General features: G+C 37.3%; 3 protein-coding genes, 1 long non-coding RNA gene and 1 pseudogene across 19 annotated transcripts in view; 1 reads left to right on the plus strand and 4 right to left on the minus strand.

Moving 5' to 3' along the window:
- Window positions 1-1,324: 1,324 nt before the first annotated feature.
- On the minus strand, window positions 1,325-5,564 carry LOC137748019 (protein FAR1-RELATED SEQUENCE 3 pseudogene; annotated as a pseudogene). Its single transcript, XR_015951854.1, has 4 exons — window positions 4,427-5,564; window positions 3,929-4,078; window positions 3,004-3,110; window positions 1,325-1,718 (listed from the first exon to the last, which is right to left on the minus strand). The product of XR_015951854.1 is annotated as a protein FAR1-RELATED SEQUENCE 3 pseudogene (transcript).
- On the minus strand, window positions 5,503-7,688 carry LOC137747169 (uncharacterized). 13 transcript variants are annotated; one of them, XR_011069925.2, is made up of 4 exons: window positions 7,031-7,688; window positions 6,329-6,619; window positions 5,918-6,002; window positions 5,503-5,747 (listed from the first exon to the last, which is right to left on the minus strand). XR_011069925.2 is itself a non-coding variant. In XM_068487210.2 (3 exons), exons 1-2 carry the CDS (start codon window positions 7,394-7,396, stop codon window positions 6,350-6,352), a joined length of 636 nt encoding a protein of 211 aa, XP_068343311.1. In that variant the 5' UTR covers window positions 7,397-7,636; the 3' UTR covers window positions 5,503-5,747; window positions 6,325-6,349. The 13 variants fall into 13 exon arrangements, 9 of the variants coding, with proteins under 9 accessions (XP_068343311.1, XP_068343305.1, XP_068343304.1 ...); XR_015954373.1 differs by lacking the exon at window positions 5,918-6,002 and adding an exon at window positions 6,003-6,099 and having other exon boundaries at window positions 7,031-7,636; XR_011069924.2 differs by having other exon boundaries at window positions 6,325-6,619; window positions 7,031-7,636.
- Window positions 5,942-16,043, minus strand: part of LOC137748659 (uncharacterized) — a 46,852-nt gene continuing 36,750 nt past the window's right edge. Inside the window, exon 3 of one of the 2 annotated variants that reach the window (XM_088681993.1) lies at window positions 5,942-6,099. The gene's annotated coding sequence lies outside the window, so the exon portion shown is untranslated. Of the gene's footprint in view, window positions 6,114-16,043 lie in introns of both variants that reach the window. The other variant, XM_088681988.1, reaches the window with a different exon arrangement.
- Window positions 8,146-16,043, plus strand: part of LOC148698372 (uncharacterized) — a 44,752-nt gene continuing 36,854 nt past the window's right edge. The window contains exon 1 of the long non-coding RNA XR_015954428.1: window positions 8,146-8,273. This is a non-coding gene — a long non-coding RNA (uncharacterized LOC148698372). The remainder of the gene's footprint in view (window positions 8,274-16,043) is intronic.
- Window positions 8,275-13,124, minus strand: LOC137747167 (TMV resistance protein N). 2 transcript variants are annotated; one of them, XM_068487201.2, is made up of 6 exons: window positions 12,358-13,124; window positions 10,865-11,963; window positions 10,447-10,746; window positions 9,478-10,299; window positions 8,805-9,411; window positions 8,275-8,711 (listed from the first exon to the last, which is right to left on the minus strand). In XM_068487201.2, exons 1-6 carry the CDS (start codon window positions 12,867-12,869, stop codon window positions 8,539-8,541), a joined length of 3,513 nt encoding a protein of 1,170 aa, XP_068343302.1. In that variant the 5' UTR covers window positions 12,870-13,124; the 3' UTR covers window positions 8,275-8,538. The 2 variants fall into 2 exon arrangements, with proteins under 2 accessions (XP_068343302.1, XP_068343301.1); XM_068487200.2 differs by having other exon boundaries at window positions 8,805-10,299.

Consider the following 16,043-nt stretch of genomic DNA (forward strand, 5'->3'; position numbering starts at 1 on the left):
AGTAAACTAAAATAGCTTCGGCATCATTATTTGGTGGTAAACTAGAATAGCTTCGGCATCATTATTTGGTAATGAATGATTGTGATGTTGCTTTGGTTTCGGGGTGCCCCGACCCTTTCAACGATCAAATTTTCATGGTTTTTGGTTTGGATTTGAGATTGAACTCCAACCTGTGACATTTCACTTGTAAGTGGAAAGGGTGAAGTTTGACTTATATAAAATGCAAGCAGAATTCAATGTTTACGTGGAGTTCAATATCTTGTTATAGTTGATACGTTGTGTGAAATCGCTGACCTCAATTTTCAGTCTTTAGTCGTTGTTTGACCCATAAAACTCCAAAACGATGCCGAAATTCGTGTCATGTTTTTGGACGGAAAGGCTTTCGGCGTCGACCAAAACGATCGATGGCTCACGTTCACATCTTCAAACAAATGGATGCTGAGTTTGAAACTGTTTGATTTGATGATTTAAACTAGATTTTGACAGATTCGATTTGATTTGATTGGATTGGTTGATCGGCTACAAAAAGAGACAATAATCTTTTTGCCATAAAGCAAGTGATGAGGCTAAATCTAATATTTCTTAAAATGCCACATGAGTCGCATTGACTCATATGTCACTGACAATCTCTCACATATTCTTTTATTTATTTATTTTTAAACAAACAATATTTTACGCTAGTAAGGAAGGAATCGGCTTAACCTTATAATGAGCTAGATATAATGTAATTCAAACTTGTATTTGACGATAATCGAACTTAAGACTTCTCACTTACAAGTGAAGATAAATATCAAATGGCTTAAATATTGAGTTTTATACAACAATAAAATGAGATGTCCAATCAATGAATTAGAGACTAAATTATAGAATTAGTGCCTCACCTTTAACATTAGTTTAGATTTTTCTCCCTAAATTAAAAATTCGTTAATTAAAGTTCTTAAATTTCACCAAATGTGGAGAATTCTTATAATAATAAAAAAAGATTTCAACAAAAAATTTAATAGACGGACTGATGTTGTACTCTAGATAAAATTCAGGAATCTAAGGACTCGTTTGGATGTACTTTAAAATGATTAAAAACGTTTTTAAAGAAAATGTTTTTGGGTTCCAAAAGCACTTGAAATGCTTTCTGTAAGAAGCATCAGTTATGTGCTTATTCCAGGAAGCACTTTAAGTTCTTTTTTTTTTCTTCAGAATTTACTTGCATTTTTACTAAAAATTTGTTCCAAAAACTTTTTCACCAAAAGCACTTTCAGTTATTTTAAAAGCATATACAAACGAGCTCTAAATTAACGAATTTGCAGTTTAGGGACAAAATCCAAACTAGTTTAAACTCTAGAGACTAATTCTATAATTTGCTCTTATAAACCGAACCACCAGTCTGAAGCTTGAGATACAAAATATACGCCGTGGCTCAATTGCATCTGGACAGCCACAACTAACCATGCGCATATAAATACACCGAAAACATGGTTACATGGAAACAATTTATATACCCCCTACCTAAAACTAAACAAGATGTAGGCCTATGAATAAAACATCTAACTACAACTAAACCGAATTTCTTCATCGAAAGTCATCGCTCCTCAATCTCTGGTGCCACCTTTCATACAATGAAAACTTTGAGACGGTTATTGGTTTCGAAGCTTCTGGCGAAGGCGACTTCAAGGCAGATGAAATGACTCTCGTTTATATACTTCGCATCTGAATGAACCTCTCTGTTTTCAACACAGAATCATGATATAGTCACCAATTATAACACTTGTACCAAGAAGGAACAAATCCATTTCTCCCAAAATTTACTTCATACAGAATCAGTACAATTAAGTACAAAACATTATGTAAATGCTAAGTTGCTAAAGTATCCTAGTGTGGTTTTGAAGATATCAAGATCGTCTGAAAGGTACAAAAACGCTGAGGAGCTGCAGCAGCACAAAGACACTCAGGTTAGACTCGTAGAGGGGTGAGCGCTCATAGAGGCTCCTAGGTACTAATAATGACCGCAGCCAACCTAGCCAGCAATGATACTCCAGACTAAGCCTGGGTAGGTTGTAAGACCAACCACCATCCTTGATTCTCACATTATCGGGTTGTGAATCAGAATTAAGTTGTGGGGAAGTTGGATTCTCAGATAAAGTTATTCGTGCTGGTTTAGCCTTCCCAGTTAACCGCCCAAAAGGGCAAGTGAACCACAACAATCAAGGTCTCGAGACTGAGAGTTGACCACATCCTTTTATTTTACTTTTATTTTTTATTTTTTGAACTTCAAGCTTCAACGGAAATCTTTACCCTTCAACCTTCAGAAAATTTCAGCATCAAAGAGAGAGATGGAAGCTTGAGAGCAGATAATAGTTTCTACAGCAGTTAGATGTCATAGCAGAATACTCCACCTTCCTAGTTCCCTGAGAGTGCAAATACGAGAGACGGGATTGGAATCCCTGTGTTACTAGGGAGCTATAGACAGTTTGATTTTGAATTCCTTGATCTTTGGGTATTCACAAAAGAACCTATGTATAAAACACCGGGGAACTTTTATAAAGTTTTGTAGAGTATTGTGCTGTCTATTTACTTCTGCAGTTCATGCATGACCAATGGAGATTTATCTAAGCGATTATCACAAGGTGTTTGTTGTAAGGTTTTGGGTGAACCAAGAACCTATTTGACATTGTGGATTTGCACAGGCCACGCAAGGTTGGAAAGAAACATTGTAATGTTTAGGTTTCGGTTGTAAGGTTAACTTATATTGCGTGCTTCTCCTATTTGAAGGGTTTAGGTATATAGATACAAAAAAGGATTAAATGTCAATGTTTCTAGATATGTTGGTAGTACGGATGTAAGAAATAGATATAAAAAGTACTCTCCAATCAACATGTAACAAAATAGTAAAAAGGGAAAGGGACAGAACAACACCTCAAGAGAAATGGAAACTACAACGCATCAAAATAATTCATTCAATAATTTCGTATTCTAAGACCAAAGTAGTACAGCAAATAGTATGCTTACATTTGTCATAGCTGCTAAGCCATTGATCTCAACATGGAACCTAGTGTATCTCTGGAAACTTGAAACTTGACCTCCGTTTCTCCAGAAGTTGTCTTTGTATCTTGAAGCTGAGAAACCACAATAATGTCCATTGAACACTTGGGCAGACAAATTTAAGGAAAACAGAATAATTTCGTATAAAATCGGATTACTTAACGATATCATAAATGTTGACCACATATGGCCCGTTTGGTGGACTGGATTATGCTTAATCCAGCTAGACCCACCCTAAATATAACAGAATTATGAACCTCATAAAAAATCTGAGATAACACCCAGGACATATCAGCTTTTGACCCAAAAAAAATGACCCTTTCAGCTTCAGCAAAGCGCAGCCATCAAATCCCTGATGACTGTTGTCGCCTCCTGCTGCTTCCAGCCAGAAAATAGCTTAACATTTCCTACCTTGACACCCCATTGGCATATCCTTTTACACCCAAAAGTCTGTCTTTCCCGATCCTTTTACCGACAGGAAATCCTTATTCTGGAAGCCCAAAATCTTACCTACAAGCTACAGCACAATTCCTAAAACTTAACTTTGTTGAACTAAACCCACAAATTATTTTGCAGGTTACTCACTATTATACTTTCCCACCATAAACCTATATTGGCCGCTTAATCCAGAAATCTTTAGTTCTATACCATTCAACAACCTATACTGACAGCAGATAGCCCAATTCTCTGGAAATCAGAGCCGTCTTACATTTGACAACTCTGTGTCACAAGTCGAAATGTGATGCCAATCCAATTGTAAAACTAGGGTGAAAGCCTAGAAATTTAATTGTCATTACCTTAACACAAAGAAAAAACTGTTAAAAGATCTCAGCAAACTGAACTTCCTCAGAAAATTTGATGGGAGAGGGGCCGAAACTTTGAGTTTTCATACCTTCAAATTGATGACAGCAACTCTGTTGGCTGGTGCAGAGAGCTGCTGACTGACATAGGCCATCAATCTTAACATAGGCTCTAGTGCAACCCTTGTTAGCCTAAATTGTACGTCTTTCTCCCCTGCAGGATTCTTCCCATAATCTTGTAGCTACAGTTGAAGTAAAAGAAATTAGAACAACAAGCCAAGTAGGGTACATGACAAGGAACTAGCAACACAAATAGGCTACGTCAGTGACCAAATTCAGCAAGCATAAGTTATTTGAAAATACAGTGAAAAGAATAATTAAATGGGTTCAACACAAATAGCACGAATATTTAAATGGTTTTCACAAGATGATAAATCACTTCCGCACTAAAGTAGAATTTGGTTAACGAAAAAGTTATCACCTAAAATGGGTCAAAATCCTATATCTTTAGAGAACATATTCCAAAATAAGACTCCAGACCTCAGGTATAAAGGAAACATTTTTCTTTACGACAGCAATCTTTTTCCCACCTCTTGTAGAGCACTCATTGCTGCATTGTAAGTCTCTACAGCAACTGCCCCTTCCTCTGCATACTTAATGGCTTCCCGACATAAATTGTTAAAGCGCATGGTCAATGTCTCAATACCTTGCAGATCTGAACTCTGTTCATCTAGTCCAACACAGGATTTAGCATTTCTTGTCCATCGCTTCAATATGTAATGTAATGAAAGGGTAAGAACATTTGTTACTGTGAAGACAGTTAAAATATGTCTACACAGGATGCCTGAATATTCAAACATTTGACAGCTGCAGCTTGCTTTTATTCCGGATAAATTTAATATGACTATATACGCCTTGTCATCATGTTCATATTTTGCAACCCTGTATTTACGGACTATCCCATCACCCTCAATCTTATTTGCAGTATAAACAAAAGTTTCAACCAATTCCTCTTGAAACTTTGCAAAAACTTTTTTGGTATACAAGTTAGCTGCCTGCTGTTCCATTGGTGAAGGTGTCTTCAGTACAGGAGCAGTGCATATTGTATCATAATCTGCTTCTATTTCTTTTTCTAATGAATGCTCAAGAGCCCTTTCATACTGCTTAAATAACAGAGGTATACTTGTCTGTTGATTCACATAGCCATCGGAAAAAAATACTAACACCTTGGTTTGAGGAAATTGCAGCACAGACAGTTCCATGAAAATAGACCGGGGCCCATTGCTTTCGAGCATTATACACAGCCTGTAGCCAGTCGTTTCTCAGTAGATCGTACCTATCAAGAAGGGATGCCCATGATGATTCGAAATCCTCAATTGTCTCTGAAAAGTTAATGCAACTATATATCTCTCCGTAGAAGGAAGGATGACCAAGATATATAAGAGCCACTCTTTCATGACCTTCTCTTAAAATATGCCACTTGCATATACCGCATTTCTGGAAATACCTGAGCAACTGCTACTTTTATGGCTCTGTCTTGGTCTGTAGTTATAGAGACAGGAGGCCGATCATTCATGGCAGAAAGCCATGTCCAAAACAGCCATGTAAAGGAAGACTCAGATTCATCTAGAAGTAATGCACAACCAAACAATTTACACCAGTGAAAGAAGCAAAGGGGACTTGGTAATGATTGGGTCGATACATTGTATCAAAAATTACAGCACCAATAAAACAAATATATCATTCCTTTAGCTCTGACTGTGAAGTAATGCACAACCAAACAAGACCTTCTGGCCATGATTGGGTCGATACTTGGTAATGATTTACACCAGTGAGAGTTTTCTGAAATATATGAACAAGTATATCATTCCTTTAGCTCTGACTGTGAAGAGTTCCTCAAGATTACGCCCGCTGAAGCAACAATAAAACAAGCTGATTAATTATACAATATATATATATATATGAACTAAAGCTAATTATTATATAAAGGAGAAATTAGATTGTTTATAAGTTGAACACAAAATAGCAATGGTACGACCAACTTCCACTGTTTCCCGATAGAAAAGTGGTGTTTTGCATACATGCAATTGCAAAGAACGTTGGTCTTTTGTGCTATGATAGCTCTATTCTTGGAACATAAGTAACTGCTACGTTTCTTCCCATTACCTGCAACATTTGGAAGAACAGAAGAAAGCATAGATTCAGAACATTCATGTATGGCACTCGGAAAATTAAACAGTTTGTAGCTTGATCTTCGTATGTGCTGCACACGAGGAACTATATACATTTCAGCGAGCGAAGACATCCATACTGTTATTAAAACAATCAAGAAAGCGTCAATCTATCCTGATTCATCATTACTTCACAAAGTTTTCAAATAATAGATTAACCTCCACTATTCCTAGATCATATTTTATATGCACCAAGTGTATGTCTGGTTAATTTTCAAAGTTTCGGACTATAGTTGTCAGTACCGAGAAAAGTATACCTACGTGATGAAACATGTGAGTTTACTACTCGGTTTCAAGGGCGGCAATTTCGTATCTGACTTCTTCCAAATGCTCATTTATAGCGGTTACAGCATCCTGCACCCCTCTAATGGCCTCCTTGAGATCATTATCATACTGGGCATTCACTTCTGCCTCTTCAGTTCCGGCAGCTTCTGTTATCTCGTGGAGATGCACGCATTCATGCTCCATTGGTCTGTTAAATCTGCAATTTTCATGACTCACCAGACGCTCTGAGGGTCTTCCAGCCCTCTTCAACACCTGAATTGTCACCGTCTTTAAAACAAACAAACAACCAGTATACTTCATGTCAGAAAACAATGGAGCCAAATCTTGCAACAAACAACATAAGTACACACATTGCTCACAGTAGCAGAAGTGCACCAAAGATTGTTCCTTTTTCTTCATTTCTATCTATACAAGAAATATTAGAGGAGGTGAATTTGCACACAAGACCTTGAGTAATCGTTCTTAACCGCTTGAGCTACGAGCCCTTTACGTGGATCATGGGGTTCTTTATCTAGTTGTTCTATAAGGCTATAAGGCTATAAGCATCTAATTAACTTGCTACCAACAAAGCAAAGCCTTGCCAAATTATTTGAGCGGCAATTACACATGATAATATGAATTAAACAGAAAATTAAATTAAATTAAAAAAAATTGGAAGGATATGATGGATTAAATTACCAAATTCAATTTCTGCTTCTCGTGGGTCTGAACAGCTCTGAGGAGATGGGCTAAATCAATCCGGGAGAAATCGGGATCGTTGAGGAACAGCGATTCGATCCGAAGAACTTGCTTCGAACACTCGTTGAATTCGAGCGTCACCTCACTGCAAACTTGCTGGTACGCCAACTCCGCATCTACTCCCGACGACGGCGGCGACGACTCCATATACTCCCCAAACCCTCGTTTGAGCTTGGCGTAGGCCTCCGCCCTCCGCTGCTGAATTCCGAGGAACTCGCGCAGCAAAGCGACGGTTTTTGTTTTAGATGCCACACTTTCTTCTTCCATTGGGTCTGTGATTGATACCTTCTTGTCAAATTCTTCCATGCTCGGATCGGATAGTTCTTCCTCCTCCCTTCTGTCTTCGACCGCCACCAGGCCCGATGGAATACTCACTTTATTCACTAACCCCTAAAACTCAAGACATCTGAACCCCATTTTGCAACGCGGAATGCACTCAAATGAGAAATGCTAAGAAGCAAGACTCTTGAGATGCCACGCCACTTTATACAGTCCGCTGGTATTACTATTGGGTGGAATAAAATCCCGAAATTTCCAAACCGAACCGTTCGGTACCCGATCCCAAAAAATTTATGCTTTCTTTCGATAACCCCGTCCCGAACCGAAAATTAGATTATAATAATTTATAATCAAATTATATTATTAAATATACAATTATAATTATTATAGGCTGTTGGATTTGGTTGAGATTTAATCTCAATCATTCATTTATAATTAAAACTCTCTTGAGTCACTTGTCTTCATTCTGATTCTCTCTCCACTTTTCTTCGCTCTTCTCCGGCCAAACCCAAATCTCTCCCTCTCGACTAGCCTCCTCCTCAGTCCTCCATACACTTTGATTCTCTCTCTCTCTCTCTCAAGTCTAAATTGGACCAAGTCTCTCGGTCTCGGTTTCACCGTCGCAGATCCTCGCCTGGAATTCTTACGACGAGACGCCACGTTCATGGAGAGGCGTCGTTAGGGCGCCGCCGCTGACAATTTCTAGGACTCGAATTATTTTCTTCTGTGGTTGATTTTTAGGTTTGTGAAAATTTGGGATTTCTGAAATTTTGATTGTTTCTGGAATTGTATTTCTGCAATTGTCATTTGCAACATCTTAAAGATTTCCCCCGTGCCGAACTCTTTTCCCCCAAATTCAAAGAATTGATTCTTGCCAGTGTTGCTAAAGATACCTATGTCAAAGGTGTGTGAAAGTCTTTTTGTTTTCCTTATTTACAACTCGCATACAACCATAATGCCATAATGTACACAATATTTGATGATGCTGAAGACATTTGAACTTGATATCTAATAGGATAGCAAGGGTCTTTCATATCCCAAGCGGTTAACATGGCTTAGTTATGAACTCCAAGTCTTGTGTTTGAAGGCAGAGAACATCTTGAAGACAAGGTGATAATGTAGAGATGTCTGTATCTAGTAAAATTAATAACTCATGGAGGGCTTTTTGACTACTGTCGCTTCTTTTTCTGAGAGATGGAGGGCCGAACGATTTGAGTTAGCGTGAGAAGGAAGATGGCAGCAGTGACTAGCCCCCTCCATCCTCCCAGACGGCAGTTATTGCCTCTGGCACTCGCTGCTGCGATTTTGTGATCAAGATCGTTCCGTTGCTCTTCTTCTTTGTCTGAAAAACATACAAATAACAGAAAATTTTGAGAAAACTTGAATGAAATGAATACGGGCAGACCCCTAAGTGCTTTAATGGAGCATAATTTACCTGAGTCCATGATGAGGGTATTCAACCATTTCGGCCTACAAAAATCAGTATTTTTCGTTTCTTCTTCACTGAACCAGCAAAAGTGGTACATTCCTGATACATTCTCCCGCGGTGACAAATCCCCACCGATGACAAATGGATCATTAGGATCTGGAGTGGTGTTGTGTTGGGTACTCATCTTGTCTTGGTGCTCTTGCACAAGCTCAACCCCGAACTCCTTTACACGAATATATTCATGAGGTCTCTTCGTCATTACGGAAACAACCACTTCATCTCCACATTCTAATATTATTGTTTGATTGTCCATTATCCAATGGCTCAACCATGTCACATCTTCTCCCTCTCTTGCAAGACCGTAGAATTTTGATCCATAGACCCACGTCATACCCTTGCTCTTGTTGCTCACTTCAATCCACACAAGTGGATCAGGCGGAACGTAATTCTCCTCGTTTGCATAGGTAGCAAAGATGTTCAAGCCTAGAATTTTGTGACTTGCAAGAAAAGGCACAACAAAAGAAATTGAGGACTTGGTACTTTTATAGCTGAACCGGCCAGGAACCTCATTCCCAGCAAAATATGTGCTGTATAGACCATGTTGATGCAGTCCCTGTGTACATGGCATGGAAACGACTATATTAGGCAACTCTTTCCGATGAGAGAGAGAGAGAGGCACCTGAACTGGAGTCCAAACCCAAGGAACTTCATTAAAATTTTGCAAGCCGAAACGTTTCCTCATTTCCAAGTTGTGCAAGCTGAAAAGTTTCATCATTTCCACATCAACTCTGCCAATAGGTTCTAACTTGTGATAGTACTCCCAGTCAATTACATTGAGTTGCTCACCCACACAGATCAATGCTCTCAACTCATTGGCTTGATATGTTATAGTTTTTAATGATATGCAATCACATACAATAAGCCATCCAATTTTCGGCAACCCCACAAGTGATTCGAGCCTCTTACATCTCGATAAAGAGAGCTCATCGAGCCTCCTCAAACCTTTGATGAAAACAGGTAGGCTAGAAATTGGATTATCATCTAAATTTAGTCTTTGCAACAAGGATAGATTACTTAAATCCGTAGCAAAGGCATCATCAGAAAGATTGCACCTACTAAGGTTTAACGTTACTAAAGAACATGGCAAATAAGTCAAGATACTCGAACTTGTACCAGGCCGTAAATCGCTTAGAATACCATCTGTTTCGAGAACTTTCACAGATTCCATCTTCTTCATCATCTCATCAAGATTTGAGCAACCAGATAAATTGAGTATTTCAAGTGATTTTAGCATGCACATGTTAGGAAGCATCCTAAGATTCTTGCAATCCTCCATATTCAAGTACACAAGTCTCTCTAGGTTTCCAATGGATTCATGAACATCAAGCAGGCTTTTGCAATCTACAAGAATCAATTCCTCTAGATTGGGGCAGTATGAGAAGTCCATGGTTTGACTAAGGCCATGAGAATGGCTCACATCAAGGATCTTCAATGAAGGAAACTGCAGGAAAAAAAATTAAAATAAAGAAAAAAAAAAAAGAGAAATAATATTTGTGGGAGTTAATTCTAACATATGCAATTAGTCAACGAATCAAAACTTAAAAAAGCAAAAGAAGGAAAATGAATTGAGATGCGTAGAGTAACATACTTTTGTTCCTTTGTAGACTTGTGTCAAGCTACTATATTGCATTTCAAGAACAATTAGGCACTCCAAAGGAAAATCAATGGGTATAGAATCCAAAGGAAATTCAGGCCAACACAAACATCTTAATCCTGTAGGGAAATTTGCGTAACATCCCTCTAGCCGTACACGTCTAAGATGGAGTAGTTGTAATTTGTGCATCCTTTCAAATGCATTGGTTTCAAAGACTGTCTCATTTGTGTTTATTGGACTGTTTGCAGGATGCCAATGCATGTCCAGGACAAGACCTTGGATTGTTTGTGTACCCTAAAGAAAAAAAGGGAACAACATTAATATGGATAATTTTCACAAGAAGAGAAAAACATACATACATATATATATATATATATATATATATATATCTAAAAGGCATGTTTCTACGTACAGTCTTTTCCCTCAGTACTTGGAAGGAATCCTTACGACACCATAGTCTACTACGTTTCTCAGGCTCTTCTGATTCTAGGCAAACTATTTCTCTTCCCATATCACGAATCAGATTGTGCATGTTCACCTTGTCGTCTTTATCAATTTTCACCAAGCATCTATCAATGAGATTTTGAATGCCAACAGTTGTATAGAAATCACATCCATCTAGTATTCTAACAATGTAGTTTTTGTCCCTTCCTATTAGGAAACAAGCAATGTGGAGGAATAATTTCCGATCATGGTCATCTTGTAAACTGTCATAGCTTATTCTTAGTTTATTCATGATTTCGCCATTAGGAATAACTTTTAGCTTCTCCAATGCACTTTCCCACACACCCATACTTTCTCCTAACAGAGAAGAACCCAAAACTTGAAGAGCTAATGGAAGTCCTCCAGCATGTTGCACTAGCTTTTTTGAATATTCCATGTAACCTTCAGGGGGATGGTCCTGGCCAAACGCATGCCAGCTTAAGAGCTCCAACGATTCATTGTAATCCAAAGTTTCAACTCCGTGGACCTTAGTAACTTGATGTGCCTTTAGCAACCTTTCACGCCTTGTTGTTATGATTATTTTACTTCCGGGATAAAACCGATCTTTCATCCGTAGTACTGCATCTAATTGGTCCATATGGTCTACATCATCAAGAACAAGAAGAACTCTTCTAGAGCTTATGGCTCTTTCAATCTTACTTATTCCTTCACTGACGTTGTGCACTTTCTCCTTCTTCCCCTTCAAAATATCGTAAAGAAGTTGCATTTGAATTCGAACTAACCCATTCGGTTGACTTGCTGTTTCTCTGATATTTTCAACAAAGCTGCTCCCTTCAAAACTTGTAAAATTTGAATTGTAAACATATTTAGCAATTGTTGTCTTCCCTATTCCAGACATCCCATGCACAACAACTATACCGACATCAGTTGATCCATCTTGTAACCATAAATTGATGTGTTTGACTCGAGATTGGATTCCAATCAAGTTGGATTCAACAGCCAAGGGTGTGCGAATTAGCTTGTCACCAATCACCTTAACAATTTTTGTGATAAACTTTGACTCGTACCTACGAATTTGCAAAAAAATGAAATATAAATCAAACATGTTGTCTACCTAAGAAAGTTACAAAGGTAACAACCGGAAGGATGCTAAACTTACACATTATTTTGACAGCACAACTTAATTAGCTAAAAATAAAAATGAAACTTTGTTGACAACATGAAACAAGGGAAAACGAAATTATGAAAGTTATTATATGCACTTTTGGTAAAAGAATTATTGTATACACAGAGGATTAGAACTAAGAGGGGATTCGAACTCAACACCTGTAAAACACATGGGTTTAGAGAGATAAGAACAAATTGTTCAGAAAAAGGAAGGCAAAGCAAATTTTTGGTTAAAAATAAATTAACCTTCCAATATTGACGCTAGAAAGATAAAAGAGGGCAAATGAAAGTTACCCATCAGCTTGATTTGATAGGACCATCCCTGCTAGATCAGCAAGCTCTGCAAGTGCCTCCCTCCATCCCCGCACCTTATTCGGCGACTGAGTTTTCTCGTGTCTTGCAAATGCTTTTCCGATGCTTCCCGTCTGCTTCCTCGCATGGGATGGATCGACATCGTAGAAGACTGGTAATACTACATGGTCCGAGGTAGTCCTCTTGCGTTCAAGGATCATGACAAGCTCATCAAGGCACCATCTGGATGACGCGTAATCTTTCGAAAACACGACAACAGACGCCCGTGATTGCCGGATTGCTTTCTGTAGTCCTGGCTTGATATCTTCTCCTCTCTCAAGTTCGTCGTCATCTCGGAAGGTGAGAAATCCTGCGTTGTTCAAGGCTGTGTAGAGGTGGTCGGTAAAAGTCCTGCGAGTGTCTTCGCCTCTGAAACTCAAGAAAACATCGTAACGGTAACCCCAATGAGTGTTGGAATCAGACGATGATCCTTGAGCTGCTCTCACAAGCGCCATAGTTTACGATCGATGAACAAACAAAAAACAAAATAATGCTATGGTTTCTGTGGGTCGAGAGGTAGAAGAAGAGGGTGAGATTGAGAGAGCTGAGAGCGGGATGGAGATGGATCCATTTTTTTTTTTTTTTTAATCTTTTTCAGAGTTAACAGTGTTAAACTAGAGTTAGTAGCTGACTGGTGTCAAACTCTAAGAATGGCCACAGGGAGGTCACAGAGGCTTGTCGGTGCAGAAAATTCCAACTCCTAATTAGTTGGGTCATTCCTATCTACTTCCTGGAAAAATTGCAAATGAAAACGCGTCTGATCTTTTTGTAATTGACTCGTTTTCGTCAAAGCAAAATTAGTTGGGTCGTGTTAGTCAAAGCGATTATTATTAATTGTGGGGTTTTAGTCAATCAACGCGTCTTAAAGCAATTCTAATAGAAATATCAAAAAATAAATGTCAAATGTTAATTGGATGATTGATGTGGTAATGTTATATTTTTCCTTTTATTTTTTTTAATCGATATGATTTTTTGTTATAAATGATATTTTTATAACTCATTTTAAAAAGAAACCAATAAAAATAAATTTTCAAGATCTATAATTGGTGCATTAATAGATTCACATAATAAAATAATTAAAAATTATTTGACATCACTTTTTCTCATATACCTCGGGTAACGGTGTCACAGTGAATCCTGATTTCTTGTGTTTACAGAGAAAAGATAACTTTAACAGTAAAAAAACACAAATCATTCACAGTAATTCATTACCTTTCTAGTTCAAACAAAACAGTAAGTAAAGTAACATTCAGTTCAGATATCATTTCAAAACAAAACAAAAAAAGGATCAAACGAAGCAAAGAAAAACGTGTGAAATAATTAAATAAATAAACGAAAATCTCACCTGGTTTCTTCGAGCCTCAATTTTGGGACTGGGAATTGAAGTGCCATTGTCGCTTCAATTTCCTGAAAGTGTTGGAAATTAGGGTTTGCCAATTTGGGGCCAAGTAACTGTAAAAGTATAAGAGGGTAGAGCTCCAATTGTTTGTGTTAAAAGAGTAGCCGAGTGTAAGTGCATAAAGCATAAGCCCCAAACCAAAAACCCAGAAAAAGAAAGAGGGTTTTGTCATCCTCGTCACTGCACTCTCTGTCTCTGCCTATATCAAAACTACCCTTTTCTTTTTTTCTTTTCGGTTGACATTTTCACTCTCCACTTGGTAATTATAACGTGTAAGAGAACATTTTATAATTACATATATATCAAATTCGTAATTTAGGAAATAATTCAAATTTAAGTATGATTACATGGAACGGTCCACGGTTACGTAATATTTTTGTTTAATAATACATTATTATGTGCAGTTTGTATATATGTGATAATGTATTATTGAATCAAAATATCATATAATGGTAAACCTATTCTTATAAATTACTCTTCAAATTAAGACCCTTCTTGACAAAAAAATAAATAAATAAAAAAGCAAGTGACCGCGTAACTTGTTTATCTTGGCAATTTTAGTACCATTATAAGAGCATTTTCAATGGTACAAGCAATTGAGTGTCGAAATGCATTTTAATGAATCGCGTAGGCAAAAACTACTCCAATGATATATGCAATTGAGTTTGCAAATTTTGCCTACTCCCTCAAAGTAGGCAATGTTGCCTACAATACCAAGACTAGGCAATTCGGGAACACAATTTTTTGGTAGTAAAATATTTTATATAGAGGAAGATGGCAAAACTAAAATATAAAAGTAAATGTTATAAATGAAATAAAATAATAAAATATAAGTATGCCTACTTGATTTGCATAATCCATTGAAGTGATAAACTTTTTTCATTAATCAATTAAGTAGGTAACATGTCACGTTGGCCTTTATAGTACAATTTTATCTACTTTAATTGCCTATATCATTGGAGATTCTCTAAGCCTTTTAAAATTGGCGACAGAAATAAAACGTGACTTTATGTGCATGGACACTTTTGACGTTTTCAGTTGGCTACGTATGTGTTTGCCCAAAATAACATTTTAGACTCGCAGATTACCATAAAATCTCAATTTATAAGCCTAAAAAATTGTCGAGCGTAATTGTAAGAATATACGTTGGATGATTAGTGCATAGAGAAGAGATGAGAGAGTTTCTTCTACAAGTTTGCAACTCCTTCCCTCGCATCTATAGTGCATTATGTTGGCCTCTGGGTATATTGGTATAAATTTAATTTGTATAGTTAAATACGCAGTGAAAAATAAATAACATACATATGTTTTCTTAATTATATATTCAATTGGTTGTAACTGATATAGCAACAAAGGATAAGGATTAAGAAATTAACTCACTTGAATCCCTAACCACTCACGTGCAGCTTTGTTGGATCTTCTTCGTACTCGGATATCTTCATCTTCATGATTGGTCATGTGAAGTTCTCAAAGTGTTGAGCCTCTAAGAGTATCTACATTGATTAATCTAGCAACAAATGATGGAGTGATTGATTTAAATGTGCTAGCAATATCCCTCACTTGGATCAATGGTGCTTGGGCAACACCTGATGTGTTTTTGGCTTAACTTTTTGTCTCTTTTCTTTGAGGGACAAAACCGAATAGTTTTTACATTAGGTTATGAGACACCTATGAAGCCTCATGTCTGAGGAATATTTGCATTCTACAACTAGAAGCTTTGTAACTTTTGACATGTGGTAAGAATCTATGCATTTAAGCTTCTTGGGCGGTCAGTGTTCAGTAAACTTGTTCAACAGACAAACACCTCTATATCCACCACGTGTCCAACACGCGTAGCACGAGACCATGCTAACTTTAATGTCGTATACAATGGTCTTTTCAGATAGACAATGTCCAGTTAACTTTGCAAACAGCTAGAAACTTTATTTAAAAACTAAATGATGAAATACAAGTCTTTCTACCCTAACCTGTTTGGGATATTGCTTCCATACCTTAAAAATCTTAATGGGCTTCAGTAACAAGCAAACTCTCAAAGTCAGGTCAAACTTTTAAGCTGAGACTACTAAGTATTATAAATGTAGAGTGCTAATAACACAGATTTTTTAAGTCTAAACCTTTTAGTAAATATATTTTTAAGACTAAACCTTTTAATCAATATATGCATATAAACCTATTGGGTGAGAGATTTCCAAGTTACGGAACTGAAAGTCATATTATGAAGAAAATGATC

Source organism: Pyrus communis, chromosome 2 (genome assembly GCF_041283825.1).
Source record: "Pyrus communis isolate YQ-2024b chromosome 2, ASM4128382v1, whole genome shotgun sequence".
Taxonomy (NCBI): Eukaryota; Viridiplantae; Streptophyta; class Magnoliopsida; order Rosales; family Rosaceae; genus Pyrus; species Pyrus communis.